This window comes from Oryzias latipes, chromosome 13, assembly GCF_002234675.1.
Source record: "Oryzias latipes chromosome 13, ASM223467v1".
Lineage (NCBI taxonomy): Eukaryota > Metazoa > Chordata > Actinopteri > Beloniformes > Adrianichthyidae > Oryzias > Oryzias latipes.
Window position 1 is genome coordinate 9843026 of NC_019871.2, and position 23575 is coordinate 9866600.

Genomic DNA, 23575 nt, shown 5'->3' on the forward strand with positions numbered 1-23575 from the left:
ATGGCTGGCATTCGTAGAGCCGGTTTAAGCTATGCTGTTTCACCTCTCTAAATCATGTTTAATGTGGATATTGTTGAAAAAGAATGAAGTGCAGAATCTATCCCTCTCTCTGACAGTAAAAATGTAATCCAGTCTGATTAATTCTAATGCCTCAAGGTACTGTGATTTGACCCTTGAACTTCATACTCTGCAATACCAAAAAGGCATTTCTCAGGCATCTTCAGGAACTTGATAAAGTGGCTATCCAGTCAGAAGTACATATCTCCCAAACATCAACAAGAGGATGATGAAATTCACTCGTCTGTTTCAGCCGAACATTTGACTTTCTGTAATGAGTCCAAAGAAGTATATAGGCAATAGAAGAACATGTTGAAGTTGAAGGGGCCCACACCTGAGCAGAGGTGCAGTGAAACAGCAGATTGATCACTTCCTCCATACCATGAGGCATTATGGTTAACACTGAGTCTAAAGCAGACCAGAGAGAAGAGACGTATTAAAGAATCCCTCCAGTCAGAGACCCAGCCAAGGATTTAGCATCAGCAACATCTCCATTAGTGCTATCACCACAAAACCTCTGCATCCACATGCTCTGGTGAAATTTACCATCCATCCCATCGCCAACTTCACTAATGGACTTTCCCATCCAACTTTAAATAATTGGTAAAATCAGAAAAAACTTTAAATAACAGCAAAACGCAAGTACTATCAATGCTACCATCTATATTCATCCATTAATAACCACAGATGCTCCTAAACCAAATATCCAAAGATTAGTATCAATGCCATCAGCAGTAAAGGCCTCTTCTGCTCCAGGATTTATGCTAGAATAAAAACCATGTCAACCCAAAGAGAGCACAACCCCACATAGTGAAGAGAGAGACAGCTGAACTTTAGCTATTTCAGGGCCTGCTGAGACAAACTTAAATTTTGACTAAATTTTGCTGCAGATATTGTCAATCAGAGTCTTAAAACGTTTATTTTACACTCCAACTAAACTGGACTTTTGTATCATAAATTCAAAGAAAACAAGTGATGTAAAAGTAACACTATGGAGAAATCCGGTCTTACACATCGGTTACAATAGCCAGTCAGGTGGACACAGAGGTAGTAAAAAAAAAAACCAAAAGTTTAAAATTTTCTTTTTCAGAGTTTTAAAATGTGAAATAAAACTATTTGAACAATTACATTTATTTATTTTACAATTTTTATCTTTCATTTAAGGTCAAGTTTAGCTTTGTTAACATCTCCGCTTGAAGAAACCATAGAAAACAAAATAAAACATAGAGGAACCTCAACATGCTTTGACTTTTCCTTCAAAACCCACACAGTTTTCATAAAATCTGAATTTTCTGAGCATTGAGGTCATGTTTTGTCATAAACGTTAAATGACAGTTTCACAATAAGCTTCAGTGTTTTTCCTATGAGGTTTTTTTCCTCTTGTTACACCCTCAGTCAGCATCCTTTGAATAATAAATGAAGCTATTAAATATTACCCGTAATTAGTTTCAGAGGAACTTGTTACTGAACAAACAACAGGGTTGTTGTCATCATTAGTTTTGGGAAAACAGCATCTAATTAAAAAAAACACCTTGACTTCAAGCACAACACGTTCTTATGTAAAAAAACAAAAAACAAACCTTAAACAAAATAGATAAATCTACATAGGCAAAATTTGGTATTTCTTCTTTGTGTCAAAACAATCCGTTCTTTAACAATATTTTCTTCTTGTCAGAAAAAGAGAAAACTAGAAAATCTAAACAAAATTGCCAAATGCCAACATAATACCTAGGTTTTGTCAAATCTTTATTTTTCATTCAACATATTTGTATTTTTAAATGAGAATGTATTTCTTAAATTTTTATTTTGTCATAAAGGCCTGCTTTATTCTCTTATTGCCACACACACTTTCTCATAACCAAGAGAAAAAAAACAAGTTTCTCTAAATTCATTCTTCCAGCCCCAAACCTGATCTTCATGCATATCTCTGTTTGCTTTTTGAAATACCTATTTTTTTCAACAATAAACCACAGTTTTTCCTGTGTTAAGAAAATCATTTTGAAAAATGTTTTCCAGTTTCTTTGGCGGAACACTTCTTTTGGGTATTAAACTGAAGCTGGGGGAGATCGCCGGAGAGTGGGGAGTCTTGGCATCTTTGCTTAGACTACCGTCCGAGTGACCCGGCCCCAGAGGAGAGGAAGAAGATGACATGCCATTTGTTTTGACCAAATTGGTCATAATTAAGTATTATTAGCCTGTCATTACAAAGACATTTGTATTTTGGCTGATCCAATTGCTTTATTTTGACCCTAAAATGATTTAAATTTTCAGAGACACTTATAATCCTCTCAAATTTTGTGCATCTAAACTCTGCCATTGGTAGTGTTTTTGGTTATTGTAGAGGTTTGAAGCACTAGCAAAGACTACCGCATATCCTGGAGGTTTACAACAACCAATGGAATTGACAAAAATTAAATGACTATGGATGTGCTCATTTTTGGAGAAGCCTGTTGCTGCTCCAGCTTCTCAAAATTCGAAATTACACTTTTATTTTGTGTGGAATTGTAAACTAGAAAACATCCCCTCAACAAAACTGCAATACACATTTTTTCCATTGTAAGAGAATTTGGTGAAAGTAACTTTCACTTTGGTGAAATTGTGAAAGCTTTTAAAAATAAACTTTTACTCTGGGTAAAGTTATTGTTGTCCACACTTGGAAGAGTTTTTTTCTTCTTCCATCATCTTTCTCTGTTTAGCACTACAATCCCAAGAAAGGTTTAGTATTAATAATTAATGAGACAAACCATTGTGTTTAATGAGTTTCAACGGAGTTCATTAGCTGTAAAATACGTGTAACTGACTAATGAGGATCAAGGTTATTTTTCTGGGCTGTGAATCCATGCGGAGGACAATGATGCAACCGTTCCCTCAACTAAACAGATCATAACAAACAACAAAACTAGTACTGCAAAAAAAACTTTCAGCTGAACCACTCAAACACCAGAAAAGTTGGGACAGCTACATGCATGAAGAAAGAAAACTTAAAGACTCACAAATCATGTGAATTATTATTTTGTCCACAACACACTGGGGATTTCAACATTTTTGACCCAAAATAGGATTACATATTAAAATTTGATCCCTGTTTATTTACGTACCTCCTTCATGGAGAGACCATTCAGTGTTTTACAGAGGCGCCAATAAAAAAAAAAGTTAAATGCAGAACATTTGCACTAATTGAAACATAACCATGCAATCACTTTGAAGAAAGCACCAGAAAAGAACAAAAGAAAAAGTTTTGTTTGGAGTTTAAAATGAGAACGTCTGGCTTCTCTGGAAGCTCATCTGCGTTCCCCAAAGTTATCCCTGTTTGGTTGTAGACAACAAAGTGTTGTGAAATTTTAAAATGGGAAATCCCATCAATCCCTACATATTTCAAAGATAGTAAGCAATAATCTCGAGATTTGCAATCTTTGTTTTTAAAATGATAAATACTTGTGTTAAATCTCCAAGATATTGGAAATCTTTTGCTCATCTACACTTCCAAGATGATGTGACTCATAAATCTCTTTCACAGCTAAACCGGTTTCAGAGCTGGTTTCAGTCAGCTTAACAAGTTGCTTGATGTTCTAGCAGCAGGATATTTTTAACTTTTCTTTTTCAAATATCTGGAAAAGAAAATGTGTTATTTGTTGCACCTTTGCTAATTTTTTTTAACCAACTATGGTTGAAGTTTTAATAATGTAAAAAGAAGCTTTATCAATACCGAAGGATGTTAAATAGCGACAAGCTGCTTGCATTCAACACACAGTAAAATAAACAATAAAAAGAATGAACCCATCAAATATATTTAATACCATTTCTGTTTAGGATCACATAGGTTGTTGGAGCCTATCCTATGTTCCACCTAAGGGATAATTAAGAGGAATAAATCAATAAATGAGACAGGTTTCTGAACTAAAGCTGAAGTGTCCAGAGAAAACCCACATATGCACAGGGAGAACATGCAAACTCTTCAGAGAAAAAACACAGCTGGGTTTTGAACCAGGGCCTTCTTGCTGGGAGTTAAGAGTGCTAACCACTACATGACTGTGCTGCCTCTAGTAGCAGTATTTAGATCAAAATGTGCTTTTCTTAGTAAAACCTCACCTACAGCTGAACACACTGCACAAAAAATCACATGTAAAGTTTATTTTAATTTTATTTTTATATCAAAATTTAGGAGTTTCTAAAAAGACTACTTCCTTCTTTATAGACCATAAATATTAGTGGCTAACATGCACTAATTGCTGCAGAGGCAGCCTGTTCTGACCAAACTGATTTGCTGTCATTGTGTTGGACCAATAGCTGAAATGGTAAGCCTACATGCTTTGAACATTTCTGCCTGGTCTTAGGTCATATTTTATCTGAACTGGTCTTTGCAAAAAAGTGCCAATCAAAATAGTGATTTGTATATTCACACCAGCATAATCCTTCGGTCAAAATCTATGGTCCAGATCAAGTATGAAGACAAAACAGGTCGGATAATCCAAAATTCTTATCCATGGTCAGAACAAACCCACAGATCCAATAGACAGCATCTAAAATGGAGAGGCTGAGGCTGATTCGGCGGGCTAAAGGGGATTCAAAAGAACCAGAAGCAGACAAGGAAAATCCACTGTTTGAAAAAGAGCATATTTTTTAAAATACACTGGTTGGGCCAAAAGCTCCCTGCTCTACTCCATTCTGATGTGTCCACCTGCAGACAAATAGATTCTTAAACATCTTTGTTTCCCTCGTTCAAGCTGGCATCTGGCTCAAAAGTGTACGTCTTGGTAGCTCCAATATTTCTTGCCACTTTTGTTGCAGCAGTAATGTTAGTTTGGGGGTGTGAGGGGCTGTCAGCTAGCGGGAGGGAGTGTAAACAGAGTGCCCAGTTAGGGGTAGTGGGAAGGAGAGTGGGGTTGATCTGCGCCAACACACAACTTAAAAGTGAACATCTAATGAAATCTGCCGACTCTGCAGAAAACATGTTCTTGAAAATGGTTAATTTTTTCAAATTTTTTGCTAAAAACTGCATAATCATAATTAAAATAGCACTGGGAATGCTTTTAAAATAGATCAAAAGATGATCGAAGAGGAACTTTAAAAACTATCCATACTTTGAACATTGTACTGTCAATTGCTACACAGCTCCAAACTTCATGACCTTCAGATTTACCCTAGTACAGTACGCAGAGAGCATTACAGAATGGGTTTCCATGGTCAAGTAGCTGCATCCAAACCACACATCACCAAGTGCAATGCAAAGCCTTGGATGCAGTGGAGTAAAGCACGCCGCCACTGGACTCTAGAGCAGTGGAGACACTTTCACTGAAGTGAGGAATCACACTTTTCCATCTGGCAATCGGTTGGACAAGTCTGGGTTTGGAGGTTGACAGGAGAACGGTACGTTTTGGACTGTATTGTGCAGAGTGTTTAATTATTGATGGAGGAGGAATTATGGTCTGAGGTGGTTTTTCAGGACTTGGGCTTGGGCCCTTTGTTCCAGTGAAAGGAACTTTGAATGCTTAAGGATACCAAAACATTTTGGACAATTCCATGCTCCCAACCTTGTGGAACAGTTTGGAGCAGGTCCCTTCCTCTTCAGCTCATATATTCATATACCTTTGAGTGTACTCATATACTAACTTAGTGAAGGTAACAATTGTCTCTGCCTAGTTAGCATATTTGCATTTCTTTGTGCATTATATAGACTGGCTTTTTCCTAGGATAAGAAAGAGAAGAATTGCTTAATGTCTTCAAATCTTTCCACGTTTCCTTTGCCTTCAGCTAAAATAGATTCAAATCTCTTTAAATGGCCAGGGAGTGTTTGCTTAGGTCCTGCAGTAGCAATTGGAAATGACATGTACCTTATACTATGATTGTGTAAAGGTTGCTGTGGGTTACGGTGACTGTGACACACACAGTGTCAATCTGCCACTTATATAAAACGTTTGCATCAAACTGTCTCTCAGATGACTTCACAGAGCTGAGGAGATGACATGGAAGCTAATGGTTTGGTAAAATCTGTATCTGGGCAGAAGTAAACTTGAAGCTAACCATTTACATGTAATTGCTAAGGATTACAATTCTCTATAAACCTTTTCTCAAAGCATAAGAATTTATGGCGTCCAACAGCTCTGTGATGAGTGTTGGGTTTTCTGCAAAAAATCTTAATTTACAGGCCGTCATTGTTCAGGTGCTGATAGCTGTTTTTCTCAGCATCAACCTTTTCCTCATTTCAACTTTTTTCAGGAGGGAGGTCTTTTACACAACAATGCGTTATATCCTATTTGTTGTGACTTTGCTATCTGATTGTCTTTTTTTAATCATGGCTGATTCCCTGCTTTTGTTGAGCTATTTTGGTTTTGCCATACACATGTGGCTGTGCCTTATATTGTACATTATTTTGTCTGTGTACTCATTTGTCACACCTCTTACCCTCACAGCAATGTCGCTGGAGCGCTATGTGGCCATCTGCATGCCTCTGCGACATGCAGAGCTGTGCAACACGCGTGGCGCTTTAAAGCTCATTTTTATCATTCACAGCATCAGCGCTGTTCCCTGCACTGTTAACCTCTGCATTTTCTCTGCTGCAGTGTCTTTCTCCATCTACACCCAGAGCAGAGTTTGTTCTGTAGAGACGTTCCTTTTGTTCAGCTGGCAGGGTCATCTAAGGTCAGCCATAAGTCAGTTTTACTTCTTGATCATTTTCACAATAATTGTTTTCTCCTATGTCAAGATACTAAAGGTGGCCAAAACTGCTTCAGGAGAGAATAAAAAGTCAACATGGAAAGGACTCAGAACTGTGATTCTTCATGGTTTTCAGCTGCTGCTTGGTCTCATCCAGCTGTGGTGCGGCTTCATAGAAGCTGCAGTTCTTAAAGTTAATCTGACTGTGTATATTAATGTAAGATACTTTAACTACGTCATGTTTTTTCTCGCTCCAAGATGCTTGAGTCCTCTCATCTATGGCCTTAGAGATGAATTGTTTTATCAGGCACTGAAGTCTTATGCTCTTTGTGGCCTTCATAAAAAATAATAATTTAATACTTGTTTTGCATTGTATTCTAGGAGTTTCTGTTTAACTTGTTTAAAAATATAATAAAAACAGTAACTTTTATGTACAATTATTGAAGAGGAAGAAAGACTGATTTTTTTATCCGACATGTTATGAACCTGATGATAATTACAATAAATGCAAATGCAAGGATTTCTGTCTTTTCTGAGTGTTTAGTAAAACTTTAAATGCCAATTCATTGCAGATTTCTATAATTATGATGGAACTTCTTTACACACATACGTTCTTAAATGGTTTGAATATATTATGGTTGAAATGGTTCAGAACGGTTAAACGGTTTGTAGAATGGTTGTAGCCAGTTGATGAAGTGGGTAGGGGCAAGAACTGGTGGTGGAGGACTCAAAATGCAGGAGACTCAAGATGCTTAGTGACAGAAAATAAAATATTTAATAACCAAACTGAAACATGACAAAACTATGGGGAGAAACAAAACGGTGACACAACAGTGCAGATGACCTGACAAGGATGAACAGAAACCAAGACATTTAAATAGGCTGAGGGTAATTAACTGAACTGAAGACAGCTGTGGATCATGAACCTTAAAATGGATGACAAAGAAAACCAAAAACATGACCAAGAACGAAACAAAACCACTGAATCCTTACAGGTAGATTAGAATTTACATGTATTAGCAAGGTGACATTAATGCCCAAAAGGTGCCTATAATAAAATGTATAGTTATCATGACAAAACTGCATCTTGACTAACCAAAAACTGACTGAGAGGGAAACCTAAAAGGAAATATGACACTCACAGATATGTCAACTAGATGGATTATCTCTGAAGTCAACAATGGATCTGAGAAAAGCATGAAGTGAAGCCTGAAGTGCGACAGGCATGTTGATGAAAAACTACAACATCACTTTATTACATTCACAAAATTGGCAAATTTGCGAGACAGAGTAAAATAAGAGTTTTTGTTGTCACTATTACAAGGAAAATGTACTACACATTGTAGGATCAAGAGGCTTTACAATTGAATTTATTTTGATTTACATAGCCTGATATTACAACACAGTTGTCTCAACTGGCTTCACTAATTGTACAAAATGTAAAATCTGTTATAAAATACAGTAGCTGATTGCTAAACTAAATTAAACTAAACAGACTAAACTAAACTGGACATCCCTGCCCTTAGACCCTCCATCTCAGCAAGGGGAAACTCCTAAAAAAAAGTGGATTCCGGAAAAAAAAAGGAAGAAACCTCAGAGATGTCCACATGAAGAAGGGTTCTTCCCCTAGGCGATGTACCAGGACTGTTAAAGAAGAATTTGATTATCTAACTCTACAACTACATGTTTGAATAGTGTAGAAGGTAGGCTTCATCCAGCTGGAACTGGAGGACGGCAGGGAACGCGAAACAAGCCGCAGGCGAGGTTCACGGCCAAGTACAGGAGGACAGACGAGCCAACTAGAATCTGGAATCGCTCCTGCTCCCCTGGAGGGGAGTGGGAAAAAGGGACAACACATGAATCGTACTGCACCAAACAGAGGCATGGAGAAGTAAATGATAAATAAATGATCAATACTAGAGGAGAGGTGAAAGACACAAATTAAAAGCACATGAACAAAAATCACAGTTTAGACAAAAAAATGCAATTAGTAAAATAAATCACATTTGAAACGGTAAAGTCATAAATTACAAATAGACGCTTCAATAGAGACTAAAAGAAAGTAGTTCAGGTATAGACATTGAGCTGTCATACACTAAGCTAAAGGGAATAGCTTTTGGTCTGGGCTTGCACATTATCAGGGTGGAAGGAAGATATGAAGACTGTTCCAGTTTTGAATTACAAACAACTGAAGCATTTCTTTGCCATGTTTGTCCCCGATTCTGGGCTGATGATAATTTCACATTTCGACAGCAAGTACTCTGGTTGGAGTAATAGAGTGAGTCCTCCCGGCCATATTCATCTGCTGTGAGTGAAATGTAAATCTGAGTATTATTATTGTGGTAGAACACATAATGACTTCATTTTTACTGGCTTAAGAGGTCTGCATTGATAAAAAAAAAAAGGGGGATGGACCCCTAGGGAACCCCACAGGTCAAGGTCATTTGGTCTCAGATCTAGTTATAATTTTGAAAAATGATATCCTATTTTCAAGACAGGGTTTAAACCATTTAAGGAAAGTACTAGCAATGTCCACCCAGTCCTTAGTTCCCCCATCACATGGCCAAGTATGAAAGTATGAAAAAGATCCCAAACACTGGTGTTTAAATCATCGTCAGATGTTAAAATTAAACACATAAGATGCATGTATAAACATCAAATGGAAATAAGCGTAAATGCATAAAATAATATGTATTAAAACTAATAGAATAAATTAACAGATAAGATCATCTAAAAGTAAAATTTGTAAGGTGGGACTTGAGCCTCTTTTCATTAGCCTCTACAGTCTCTGCGGCCCTGAGTCTCTTCAGCAGAGGCTGTTCCACAGGTGAGGATCATAATGGCAGAATGAAGCCTCACCAGAAATTTCTGGTCCTCTTCTTTGGGACAACTATGTGTCCAGCGCCGGAGGACCTTAGGTTCCACGAGGGCTCAAACTTTAAAAAAAGATCACATAAGAAGGGCCAAGACCATTAATACATTTATAAGCCAGTAAAAGAATCATAAATTCAATCTTGAAAGCGCAGGGAGTCAATGCAGCGATTTTGTTGGACCGGTGTAGGTACCATAACCGTTCGGCCTGGAACATCCTTTCGGGGTCCTTTCGACGGTAATCCCACTTGGACAAACTAAGTAGCGTTGAGATCTGCTTGGGCTCTACAAATTTTCATTTTACGTTCCCTTTTGTAACCTAAAGTTACTTTCCCTCATAAATTGTGTCTGACAATATTCTTTGAAATTTTTATGAAGACATGTTGCCACAATCCGCTTGTTATTCTAGTTTAAGTTCAGCCGTGGCTGAAAATATTGTTAGCACGGCTAAATGTTGTACTTCCGGGACCGTTCTGCCAATAACAAAGCACTGGGCGCACAGATTAAAAAACCTGTAAGCGAACATGCATTCACTATAATCATAACAATAATAAAGGCACATTTTGAAGATTGTCTCGCTTTATGTCGGAGCTGTGTTTGTTTAGTCTTCTTTGGTAGTATCGTCATCACCAATCACCTGGTCAATTTCCTGGTCGAACAGCTATGGTACCTACACCGCCGCTAATGTTAGCTTTGGTTTGTGAGGAGCTGTAAGCTAGTTGGAGATTGTGTAAACAGAGGGATGATGGGAAATGAAGGTAGGCTTACTCCGTGAGCGGGGCCAACAGCCCCGCTCACAACTCAAAGGCAAACTTCTAATGAACTCTGGCCGCTCTGCAGAAACTAGGTCCTAGAAAACAACAGGTTGTTTGATTTTGCCTAAAAATGGCATGATCATAGTTAAAAGACCACTGGGAATGCTTTTATAATAGTAAAAAAAAAAAAAAAGATGGGAATCAGACTTTAAAAGAATTGACATGCTTAAAAGAACCTCTAGAAAGAAAAACGCTGGGACACAAAAATCAAACAAAAATGTAGCCATGAACAGATGAACAGTTAAATTCTTAGTCGTTAATGCACTCAGGTTAATATTACTTGAAAAAAAAGGATAGATATTCTGATAACAACAAATTTAACCTGCTGTGAGTACAAAAACCTTATCTATTAAATCTGAACACAAAATGAAAAGTGACTGAAAAGTAACCAAGAGAACTAATTTTAAACCGCATTATCATAATGAAGAAGTTGGAGGGTGTAAATACATAACGGTTACAATGACAACACTCTGATGATAGGCTTGCACAGTGTCCCTCCTGTCTGGCTGTCAAAACTATAAAATGTTCATGCAAGAGACAGAGAGAGACTGATGAGTCCTGGTTTTGTGATTTTTGCTTTTTGACAGTTTGGATGCTTGACCAAAGATCTGTTTCGACATGAAGTCATTATCAAAAAAAAAAAATTGTGTTTTTTTTTTTTACCAAACCAATATTCTTTAAGTGCTCCAACATTTGACAAAGGGGAAGAATTTATGGCACTCAACAGCTCTGTGATCAGCGGTGGGTCTCCTGTAAGGATACTAAATAATCGTATTCTCATTGTTCAGGTGGCTATAGTAGTTTGTCTCTGCATTAACTTTTTTCTGATTTCAACATTTTTTAGGAAGAATATATTTTACACAACGATGCGTTATATCTTATTTGCTGTGACTCTGCTGTCTGACTGTCTGTTCTTAATAATGAGCAATGCTTTGCTTGTGTCATCTTATTTCAGTTTTACCATTCAGATCTGGCTGTGCTTTATCATGTATACTATTCTGTCTGTGTACGCTCTTGTCACACCTCTCACCCTGACAGCTATGACACTGGAGCGCTATGTGGCTATATGCATGCCCTTGCGACATGCAGAGCTGTGCACCACGCGTGGCGCTCTGCAGCTCATTCTCATCATTCACAGCATCAGCGCGGTTCCCTGCACCATTAATCTCTCCATTTTCTCTGCCACAGTGTCTTCAGAATTGTACACCAATAACAGACTGTGTTATAGGGAGATGTTCATTTTGTTTCCCTGGCAGGATCATCTAAGCTCAGCAATGAACCAGTTTTACTTTTTAATCATGTGCTCAGTCATTGTTTTCTCCTATGTTCAGATAATGAAAGCCGCCAAATCTGCATCAGGAGAGAATAAAAAGTCAACATGGAAAGGTCTCAGAACTGTGATTCTTCATGCTTTCCAGCTACTGCTCTGTCTTATCCAGCTGTGGTGTCCCTTTATAGAAGATGCAGTTTACAAAATTGATCTGATTTTGCATAGAGACATTAGGTACTTCAACTATGTAACATTTTCTATTGCCTCTAGATGTTTGAGTCCTCTAATTTATGGCCTTAGAGATGAATTGTTTTTTCAAGCACTCAGATCATATGCTCTTTGCCGCCTGTATAGAAAATAATAGCCATTGTATCTGATGAAAATGTTTATGTATTGCATTCATAGCTTAAAAGAGCTCTTCTTTTTAACATCATGTATGATGTCATATGTATAAGAAATGTAATAATACAACATTTTAAAAATATTTCTAAATGTAAACTCATTGTTAACAAAACAAAATTCAGGTTTTTTGGAAATTGCTATATTGCTGCAGATTTAGAAATAAAAGTTTCTTTTGATAATCATGTTCTGGAAAGAGTGACTGAAATTGAGTTCCTTGGAGTAATTATGGACGACAAAATAAGCTGGGAGCCACAAATAAAGCAGGTCAAAGCTAAACTTAATAAAGAGATAACCGTGTTGGGGAAAACGCATCCTACACTGACTCACAAAGCGCGTACTAATATATTTATCGCTAATACTACCAAACAATACAGTGTGGAATTTTGTGGAAAATGTACAAAAAAATTTACAGTCTTTGTACACCTCACAAAAAAAAACAATTCGATTTGTTAATGGTGTGGATTATGGGATACGTACAAAGCCACTGTTTTTAAAGTCGGGTTTATTGAAATTATGGGAACTAGTTAGACATAAAACAGCACTCATTATGTTCAAAGCCAGAAATAACTTACAACTTAATTATAGCAAATATACAACAAATTTAAGGACAGAGATGGGGAATAAAAGTGAAGAAAGCTGATTTCAAAAAGCAAAAAGAAAATGTTCTCATCACTTTATGGTGTGGATTTATAAAATGGATTGGATGAAGGTTTAAAACAAAGCAAAAGTTTACATGTATTAAAAAAAACCTTCAAGATGTCACTAATGGAACTTTACAAGGTTAGAGATGATTAAAAAACGTTCTTCTTCTGTGTAGGTGCTATACAGAAGGTAATGTGAATGTTTTGAAGGAAAAAAACACATAAACAGAAATATGCACAACATAAGGTGTTGTAAAAAGGGGTGGTATCATACAGGATTTTTCTTCTACCCACTCCTTATCAAGCTCATTGTTTTGTTTATCTGTCAATTTCAAACTCTTGTCCTTATTTTCATTGTGTATTTGAAAAAAAAAAACTAAAAAAGTGTCTTTTTATGTAATTCCTGCATACTTAAATGAGTTTCTTACTTATACTTTTATATTTATTACACCTTTCTTACCAGTAACTATGTTTGCTTGTTTTGTTTCTGTATTGTGACAGCTCACACTTTGTGAAGAGCGTTGAAATGCCTTGCTTGTTGTGTACGAGTAAAACAGTATAATAAAAACTGGTTAATGCAGTAACTGGTGTAGAGAACTAAACATGGCTTGAATTTACTTACTTTTCAACCCTGTTGCAAAATCCATTGCCATGATTTAAATAAATGACTTTCTTGATGATAAATGTTCTATATTTCTTTGTAAAAATCGTTTTTCATCACAGAATTTTTAACCATTTTGGATTATTCGTGAATTGTTTTTAATTCCAATTAATCAAAACTCAATGGAGCCCTCTATAAAAACTAATTTCCTCAGATTAAAGGCCAATTATTTTATTTCATACAAAAAAGGGAAAACTTGACTAAATGTGGCTTTCTTAACTGAAGAATGATTAACATAAGCAAAAAGAAAGAGGAAATTAAAATGTTTCTAACCATGCTACTCTGTACAATGACATGTATTTTTGCATTGTAGGGTCATTTTAGGTCAGCCATAAGTCAGTTTTACTTCGTAATCATGGCTATAGTCATTGTTATTTCCTACGTCAAGATACTAAAGGTGGCCAGAACTGTATCAGGAGTGAATAAAAAGTCAACATGGAAAGGTCTCAGAACTGTGACTCTTCATGGTTTCCAGCTGTTGCTCTGTCTCATCCAGCTGTGGAGTCCCTTTATAGAAGCTGCAGTGGTTAATGTTGATCCGACCGTGTACAAGAATGTGAGGTCTTTTAATTATATAATGTTCTTTCTTGCTCCAATATGCTTGAGCCCTCTTATCTATGGGCTTAGAGAAGAGTTGGTTTTTCAAGCACTGAAATATTACGCTCTTCATGGTTTGGTGAAAAATATAAAATTTATCTTGAGAAAATACACACTAAAAACGTTCACTTTGAATGAACATAAAAAAATTATGTAAAGGATTTCCACATGATTAGATAGCGTTACTTGAACAAAAATGAATCATATTGGTCCTACTTAATGTATTTAGGTTGGGTCAACTTAATGTATTTAGGTTGGGTCAAATTAATGTATTTAGGTTCAAATTAATAAATTTAAGTTGATTCAATTTAAATACTGCAGTTGGACCCAACTTTAAATTAATATTGTTGCACACTCTAAAGAGAAAAAAGTTGATCCAACTTAATTGAATCACTTCAATTGGTCACACCTAATTAAATTAAGTTTATTCAACTTTAATTTGTATGACTACCCAACACAATTTAAATTGATCTAACTTAAATTTGTATTTCTTTCTTTAATTGTATTTATACATCTGAAATTGATACTGTTTTCCAAAGTTTCATCCGATTGGTGTTTTAATTTTCACATCAAAAACATGAAACACCCAGCAAAGTCCCACATCACAAGAGAGGAGCTCAAGTGCCGTGAACACTGTCTTACATATTGGAACATTATCAATTTGCCGCACAAGGGGGTTGGTCATCATCCTCTACCAAACTCTAACTCATGGTGCAGAAAAAAAATAAACATAACAGTTTAAATCACTAGTTAAAACAGAATAAAACAGCTAGACAATAAAACCCATGGACAAAAACTCACACTTAGACCCCAATCTGCCCAAAGCGGCGTTTAAAAGGTGGGTCTTGGCGCCCTTAAGGCTCTCCGGCAGGCTGTTCCACAGGTGAGGACCATAATGGCAGAACAAAGCCTCATTAGAAGTTTTGGTCCTCACCTTTGGCACAACTTTGTATCGAGCACCGAAGGACATCAGGTTCCGCGTGGGTTCAAATTTTAAAAGAAGATTAATTAATTGAGAAGGGCCAAGACCATCAATACATTAATGAGCCGTTAAAAGAATCATAAAATCAATCGTGAAAGCACAGGGAGTCAATGCAGTGATTTTGTTGGACTGCTGCTAATGTTAGCTTGGGTTTGTGAGGGGCTGTAAGCTAGTTGGAGAGTGTGTAGATAAAGGGATGATGGGAAATGATGGTAGGCTCCTCGCCAGCAGCCCCGCCCACAACTTAAACCTAGTTTCTGCCTCTCTGCAGAAACTAGGTCCTAGAAAACAACAGGTTTTTATATTTAGCCTAAAAAGGACGTGATCATAGTTAAAAGACCTCTGGGAATGCTTTTACATTCCCAGAGGTTAAATAGAAAATTAATTGGAACGGGACTTTAACTCTTGTGCTATATTAGATGACCCCATCCTTGCATTGACGTGTTAGTCCTACCATGACAAAGGTGGATAAAGGTGGAAAGATATCGTGTAATCCATGGACACCAGTGAAAATCACAAATTATTGAAAAAAAAGGTGCAGCGCACTGTCTAGTGGGTCTAGTTGACCCAACTCCCAATAGCAAAGTGCCTAGGACAGCACAAGGGTTAAAATAATAAAAATATTAACCTCTTTATCATAATGAAGAAGATGGAGTGTGTAAATGTACATAACAGTTACAATGACAACACTCTGTTTGATAGGCTTGCTACTTCCAGTGTAAAGTATAATTTAATTACCGGTATTTTAAACTCTTGCGTCCATCCGTGACAAAACAATATTTTACAACCATTTTTAGGCTCTACGTACAAAGTGTGCGTAACCCATGTTACAAGTTAAACCAGGTCAAGCTTTGACCATTGTCAGAGTCAGATTTGATACAGACGTATAGATGGCGTCTGTTTTAATTCACAGAAGTGACAAGCGTTTAAATATTAATCATTCTTGAACGTGAGTTACATACCCGGTATGTCTGTAGCTTCAGGCGAAGGTCACCAGTGTGTTACAAGTTCACAAACTGACATGCAAACTTATGAGCAATTTCATTAATCATAAATTAATCCATGATAAATATTTTTCGGGCTGTAAGAGGAAGCTAGAAAACTCAAAAAAAAAAAAAAAAAAACACACACACAGGCATGCACAAGCAGAACATGCAAACTCCACATAGAAAGGTCCTGGCCCGGCCTTCTCACTGTAAGGCGCACCTCCTATCTTACTGTCACCATTATAAAAGTCTCAGACAACCTTCTCTCAGATGGCTGCAAATGAGCTCTAGAGAAAGACAGTGGTGATGAGTGTAAATGCTTTTATAATCGTTTTTTTTTTGTGTATTTGTGACAAAGATAGTTTTAATCATTTTTATTATTCAAATTTCAAGTAATTCTTTGGAAAAAAAAACTGTTGCTTCTTCTTAAAAATACAACACATTTTTAATCACTTAAACGGTTTACCCCCAAAAAAATCTAATGTCACTGAACAGCTCTGCAAGCGGTGGTGGCTTTCCTGTAAAAATAATCAACGATCGGATTATTATTGTTCAGGTGTCAATAGCAGTTTTTCTCAGCATCAACTTTTTTCTAATCTCAACTTTTTTCAGGAGGGACGTCTTTTACAACACCATGCGTTATATCCTATTTGCTGAGACTCTGCTATCAGATTGTCTGTTTTTAATTCTGACTGATTCTCTGCTGATTTTAAGCTTTTTTGGTTGTACAATGCAAATGTGGCTGTGCCTTTTTATATATATTATTTTATCTGTGTACTCATTTGTCACACCTATTACTCTCACAGCTATGACACTGGAGCGCTATGTGGCCATCTGCATGCCTCTGCGACATGCAGAGCTGTGCACCCCTCATGGCGCTCTGCAGCTCATTCTCATCATTCACAGCATCAGTGCAGTGTCCTGCATTGTTATTCTCTCTATTTTTTTTGCAGCAGTTTCTCCCACCTACTTCACTCAGAGCACAATATGTTCTGCAGAAATGTTCATACTGTTCAGCTGGCAGCGTCATCTTAGGTCAGCCATAAGTCAGTTTTACTTCTTAATCATGGTTATTATCATTGTTATTTCCTACGTCAAGATACTAAAGGTGGCCAAAACTGCATCAGGAGAGAATAAAAAGTCAACACGGAAAGGTCTCAGAACTGTGACTCTTCATGGTTTCCAGCTGCAACTTGGTCTCATCCAACTGTGGTGTCCCTTCATAGAAGCTGCAGTGTATAATGTTGATCCGATCGTGTACAATAATCTGAGGTTCTTTAATTATATTGTGTTCTTTCTTGCTCCAAGATGCTTGAGCCCTCTTATCTATGGCCTTAGAGATGAATTGTTTTTTCAAGCACTGAAATATCACGCTCTTCGCGGTTTGTTGAAAAATATATAATTTATCATGAGAAAATACACATTATGGCTTTGTTGTGTTTGGCAATTGTACTTCACCTCAAGAAATATTTAAGAAACAGTAATATAACTAAATCAATGTTTTGGAAATGTAGCGTTGTAGTGATCTTTATAAATGTGCTGCCAATTTTGAGAATTGGAAGGTTTTGGATGAAAAGCTCAAGGTGAGGCTAAAGTGTTCTTGTTTGTAGTTTGAGCTGAAAACACAATGTGAGTCCTGGTTGACTCAGGTCTTTGTCAGAACAGATATCTGCCTAACAACAGTATGAAGTGCATTCCAGGTTTTTGCTGCATAATACTAAAATGTCGTTTCTGGGTGTTAAATATCCCTGAGGTGCTTCATATAGATAGGATCAACATCGTCATTCCTCATCGCTCATTGTTTCACCTGGTTTCAGTTTCAATCATCCATGGCTGTTTCTTTTTCAGTCATTTGTCCCTCAGTAAACTGAAAAGCTTTGTTTTCAGTTTTGCAGCAGGAGACCAACAGTTTCACCAGCATTTTCATTGATAGTTTTAAGTTGAGATTTTTTTTCTTTCCTTCACTCCTTTTGAGTTTATTTGTTATTCTTCACCAAGAAGTTGTTATCCGCACATGCAGGACTTCCATTAACAGCCTACCCAAAAGAGGCAGATTGCAAGGGTACCAAAAATAGAACCTAATAGAATATTCATGGATTGTTTTAACAGGAAGATGAGAGATACCAAACCTAACAAATTAAACTAAAGTCTTACATTTTTAAATCTCAACTATTAGGCAACTATTTTATTAAAAAGTGGAGTTTTGTTTTGTGAAATGAATGAAAACAAACATACTTTTTACAATATTGACATTTTTTTTTAGATGTACCTGAACATGATAACTGTAGTACTACTATTGTGTTACACATCACTATCCAAAACCAAACAAGAAAACATACAAGCAACAATTTTCTGTAAATTTACAAAATGTGAGGTTGGATTGTGGAGAAGTAAAAAAGACTGTGCAAAAACTGTTAACACTTTCCTGAATGCCTAATGTGCAAACTAAAAAGATTCCCTAATCATCATAATTAATGTGAAACAGTAATAAAATAGAGATATTTTTTGTCTTCATACGGCAATAATTATAAGTAAAATGTTATGTGTTCCCACTAAAATGAGTCCAAAATGTAAAATTTTCAATGAAAATTTCCAAAATGCTATTAAAACATGAAATTCTTGTGTGCAAAGCTCAACCATTCTTTCAAAATGGCTTTTTTTTGGTTGGGAAATATTGCTTATAAATCTTTATAAACCTTGTCAATAATCTGCAATTTTACACCATTGTTGTCAGTAGCACATTAGTTCGTTCAATAGCATTCGGTCTGATCTCAGTATTTTTCAATCCAATTTCTTAAACATTATTTTTTTTCACCCAACTTTGTCCCTACAAAGTAGGGATGTGCAGTCAAAGGAGGCAAATGAGGAAGTGACTCACCTCTTGAGTAATATTCAGTAGCTAAAATCTCAGCTCAAAGATTTCTCAAAATTTTCATAACATTTAATCAAACTGCATAAATATGTCATCAATAGTGGATGAGCAATGCTAGACCAACACATCTGCATTGAGACAGTGAGACTTCTAAAACCAAAAAAAGATAAGGAGTCTTTTTTGTAGCATCCACCTTGGTGTTTTTGGGGGCATACTGAACCACTATACATTTTACATTCTTTTTCGGCCCAACATGTACCTGAAATGCGTATGGAGAATGCTGATATCAGATAGGAAACACAATCAGTAGTTGGCAAATATATTAGGCTTTAGTCCCAGCTGCAATGATGGGTGGAGACAGGCTGTCTGCAGGCAAACCTGTACGGAGGACACAGGTAGGCTGCAATAAATTTTAAGATTATAGATGGCTCGGTCAGCCCATAAAGAGAAAATGGTCATGCACAGTTTTTTCAACAAGCACGCTGTGAGCGACAGATCATAGCGAACCTCTAAACAACGCTCAAAAAAGGTAGAGTTGAAGTAGGGGAGAAGTAGGCATGTAATACTGATATTTTTCCCCCGAACCCTGCACACTGCAAAATGAGCCCGTTAGTACTGCTCCTTGTGTGCAGCCTGATTGTTAGAAATGAGGAAATTAGACAATTAGAGTGTTGTTAGTGTGAGCATCTTACAGACACGTATCACCTGCACACAGCACATGCTGCATTTGCTTGCATTCAGAAAGAAGCCAGTACATGCACCTTGCAAACAACTAGAGTGTAGCGTGAGGGGACCATACATCACACAGCATGACTTGTGCATCATAGGTGCGTATAGCTTACAGTAGCCCCACAAATCCTTCATGAAACACTTACCACATGCATGATAAGCGTGTGTTCCTTTTTTCATGACGTCCGTAAATGTGGCCGCACGAGCCTCAAGGGAACTGCAAGACACATCAGTGCTCCTGTAAAATACAACCTCTCCTGTTTATGACCCTCTGTGGATCAACCCCTGTGCAGGTGCATGTGACCAAGGCCTTTTGTTTGTATGTTTGTAAATCTGATACACCTCATTGGATGTCACTACCACAAAGCCAGGCTATCACAGGAAAGTGGAATTAATGTTGATTTGGGTTATTTTCATACAATCTTTTAAACACATTTTTTTTACTTTCAGTATGGTCATAGGAGCAAATGTAAAGGCTGATTTTCACTGGTCCTTTTGCTTTGCACCTCTCTGCATTATGTTGACACAAAAAATAGAACATTCATTGCTCAATCTGACTGTTTACATCGCCTCTGACATGTCCGCTTCTGACATCTGTCTCTCCTCCACCAGGTCTGGCTTTCAAAAAAATAAAAACTTCTGTTGTACTTTAAAAATAAAACTTTATAAAATGTTATTAAATATTTGTGCTGATGTGCCCATGCGTTAATGAACGATAATGCTGCAGATTACGCAGTCGTCCCGTTTTGCCATAGATAACAAAAGTTTAACTTTGGAAGAACAAAAGCATAACATAATATATTATTTATATTTGTATAATACAAATAAAAACTACACACGGGTGTGACTGGACAAATCACTTCCCTGGGAGCCAGGAGGGAGGTGGATGGACCACAGACACAGTGGAGACAATGTACACTAACAGAGGGTCGTGATTGGTGGCTTAAATCCCTAAATGGTTCCGGAGCGGCTGTGTCTGCAGCACACCGTTCCCCCAGGTGATAGGTCAAATGCAAAAAACAAATTCACATACCTAAGTGCATACCAGCTAATGGGACTTAAACAACTTTAGATAATGACAATGGATTGCGCAGTGTCCCTCTTGGCTCACCAGCATTGCTATAAAATGGTCACACACAAGCAGGAGAGAACGTAGGGACAGCTTATTTCTCAAGTTCTATTGTGTGATTATGCCATAGCTAAGACCTGCTAAGATTTTAGGTCCTGATTTAGAAAAACGGCAGGTTTGTCAATCACATCCAGCCTTTCATAAAGTCCTCGAATGCAATATTTATGGCAAACAACAGCTCTGTAATCAGTGGTAATTTTCCTGTCAAATTAATTAGTAAGGAAGTTATTATTGTTCAAGTGTTGATAGTCGTTTTTCTCAGCATCAACTTTTTTCTGATCTCAACTTTTTTCCGGAAGAATGTTTTTCATACATCTATGCGTTACATCTTGTTTGCTGTGACTCTGTTGTCTGACTGTCTGTTTTTAATATTGGCAAATGTTACGCTTATATTGAGCTATTTTGGTTTTACCATGCAAATGTGGTTGTGCCTTATCATATTTGTTCTTACGTCTGTTTACGCGTATGTGACTCCTGTCACCCTCACTGCAATGACACTGGAGCGCTATGTGGCCATATGCATGCCCCTGCGACATGCAGAGCTGTGCACTCCGCATGGCGCTTTGCAGCTCATCCTCATCATTAATAGCATCAGTGCTGTTCCCTGCACTATTAATCTTGCAGTTTTCTATTCCACAGCATCTCCTACCTTTAATACCCAGAGAGGAATTTGTTATGGGGAGAGGTTTGTATTGTTCACATGGCAGGGTCATTTTAGATCAGCAGTAAGTCAGTTGTACTTTTTTATAATGTTCACAATCATTGTTTTCTCATACATTAAGATCATGAAAGTGGCCAAAACTGCTTCAGGAGAGAATAAAAAGTCAACATGGAAAGGACTCAGAACTGTGGTTCTTCATGGTTTTCAGCTGCTTCTTAGCTTAATCCAGCTGTGGAGTGTTTTCATAGAAGATGCTGCTCTTAAAGTTAGTCTTACGCTGTATGTTAACATTAGATACTTTAATTACGTCATGTTTTTTCTTGCCCCTAGATGTTTGAGTCCACTCATCTATGGCCTCAGAGATGAATTATTTTTCCAAGCATTGAAGTATTTTGCACTTTGTGGCTTGCATAGAAAATAATAATTATCCAATGTATTGCATTTTTCTTTATGGCATTGTTACTTGAAAAAACAACTTCCCTGATGTGTTGACATGTTCTTTCTGAGACCATATGTGTAGAGAGACCTTGATTAAAAATGTTATTTATTGGTAAAAATACAACTGATGGAATCTTTATTAAATATTTGATTACACTTCAAAACAGACTTAATACCTTTGTTGTGGTTTGCTGAAGCTATCACTGATGATAAGAAGATGAATGAAGTGGAACTCGTGAAATTATTTTTTTGAGAACAAAAGAACTGATAGCAGGCACAGCAGAATTAAACTGAAGCTAAACCTTAACTTCAGCTTAATTCCAGTATATTTATCCAGTATACTTAACTGATAAAGTAAACTGGATAAAAAAAAAATACAAAATAATAATAATAGAACAAACTTTATATGAAAGGAAAATCATGCTATGACCACATCTGGTGTGCCGAAACAACAAAATGATAAAAATGAATAAATTAAAATAATTGAAAAATATCTACATTATTATGTAACACTTATATAGAACAATATAAGGTAATTAAAATGTGATAAAATTCTCATGTGGTTTATTATTACTTTGCTTACTTTACTCACTTTATTAATACATCTTTGTGAAAGAAAATCCAGTGGGTCAAAACCCAGACAAGGTTAAATAAAATGTATACAATTTGTTTTGTATTGTAACACTTTTCTAATGTATTTTCTAAGACACTATAATTTTTTCATTAAATGTAAATATCTAAACATTACAATTAATCAAACAACTACATGCTCAAGTTTTACAGTCATCTGTAACTCCAAAGCCTCAATCTGGAGTGGTTAAAAATTAGTCTCTGATCGTTTACCGAATGAAAACCTTTAAACTACTGATCTGACAATTAATTTGTTGGATCATTACACTAAAGACCCGACAAACTAGAGTTGATGAAAATGCGATGGTTACCATTTCTAAGGATATGTTAGATGTGCAGAGTTGTGGCAGCTACATAAGAATAAAGCTGATGAGCCATACATTGAAGTTATGGGAAAGAGTAGTTGAAGCTAGACTGAGAGCAGAAGTGAAAATTTGTAAGCAGCAGTATTGGTTCATGCCAAGAAAAATTACTAAAGATGCTATATTTGCTTTAAGTTTGTAGTGCAACGTTTGGTACGTCATGAGTGTGCATCACTTGCATTAGCTTTACAAAATAATCACAAAAAAATTATCACACGGACAACAATTGTACGTTTTATTTTCATGATGTCCTATGAGACACATCTGTGCTCCTTGTAACATGTCTCCGCTCCTATCTACGACCATAAACAGATAACCAAAAACCCACAGCAACTATACAGCTCAACCCACCATACAGTTGCAGTAACTGTATGGCCTTATGTATGTATGTTTGTAAATCTAATAAACCTCATTGGACCCTACTGCAACAAAGTCAGCCAATAACAGACCAGGGGTTTATTGTTGATTTGGCTTGATTTTTTGCAATTTTTGAAACGCAAATTTTGAAACTTTCAGCATGGCCACTAAAAGCAAATGTGAAGTCTGTTCATCAGAACGGATCCTATGGCACACCAATGCAATCAGTGTGCAATCGCGCTCAAAGGTGAATTCCACTGGCCAAGTCTTCAAGTCTTTCCATAGTTCCCCCACAGATCAGTTACTGCCATTTCCAAACAAATGTTTTAAACATATAAAGAAAATGACAAAACTTTGACATTTATAGTTTTTAATGTCCATTTTTAACATTGCTGAAGCCTGAAAGTCAGTGTGTTGTAACCTTAACGGTTTCACATTTAGAAACTTTTAAACACAGGACA

The 23575-nt window shown here is 36.7% G+C and overlaps 4 protein-coding genes across 4 annotated transcripts; all 4 read left to right on the plus strand.

Annotated features, from left to right (window-relative positions):
* Positions 1-5959: 5959 nt before the first annotated feature.
* Positions 5960-7292, plus strand: LOC101158042 (mu-type opioid receptor-like). The gene has a single exon (XM_004075307.2). The coding sequence runs from the start codon at positions 6143-6145 to the stop codon at positions 7058-7060; it is 918 nt and encodes a 305-aa protein (XP_004075355.1). The 5' UTR covers positions 5960-6142; the 3' UTR covers positions 7061-7292.
* Positions 7293-11110: 3818 nt separating this feature from the next.
* On the plus strand, positions 11111-12028 carry LOC101158294 (mu-type opioid receptor-like). Its single transcript, XM_004075308.1, has one exon. It carries the CDS (start codon positions 11111-11113, stop codon positions 12026-12028), a length of 918 nt encoding a protein of 305 aa, XP_004075356.1.
* Positions 12029-16417: 4389 nt separating this feature from the next.
* On the plus strand, positions 16418-17338 carry LOC101160256 (mu-type opioid receptor). The gene has a single exon (XM_004075559.1). It carries the CDS (start codon positions 16418-16420, stop codon positions 17336-17338), a length of 921 nt encoding a protein of 306 aa, XP_004075607.1.
* A 3260-nt stretch (positions 17339-20598) lies between these two features.
* LOC101158546 (growth hormone secretagogue receptor type 1-like) lies at positions 20599-21887 on the plus strand. Its single transcript, XM_004075309.3, has one exon. It carries the CDS (start codon positions 20831-20833, stop codon positions 21746-21748), a length of 918 nt encoding a protein of 305 aa, XP_004075357.1. The 5' UTR covers positions 20599-20830; the 3' UTR covers positions 21749-21887.
* The last annotated feature ends 1688 nt before the right edge of the window (positions 21888-23575 follow it).

Excerpts from the sequence above, each read along its gene's own strand:
- LOC101158042 (XM_004075307.2), top strand. The coding sequence starts at position 6,143 with ATGGCGTCCAACAGCTCTGTGATGAGTGTTGGGTTTTCTGCAAAAAAT.
- LOC101158294 (XM_004075308.1), top strand. The coding sequence starts at position 11,111 with ATGGCACTCAACAGCTCTGTGATCAGCGGTGGGTCTCCTGTAAGGATA.
- LOC101160256 (XM_004075559.1), top strand. The coding sequence starts at position 16,418 with ATGTCACTGAACAGCTCTGCAAGCGGTGGTGGCTTTCCTGTAAAAATA.
- LOC101158546 (XM_004075309.3), top strand. The coding sequence starts at position 20,831 with ATGGCAAACAACAGCTCTGTAATCAGTGGTAATTTTCCTGTCAAATTA.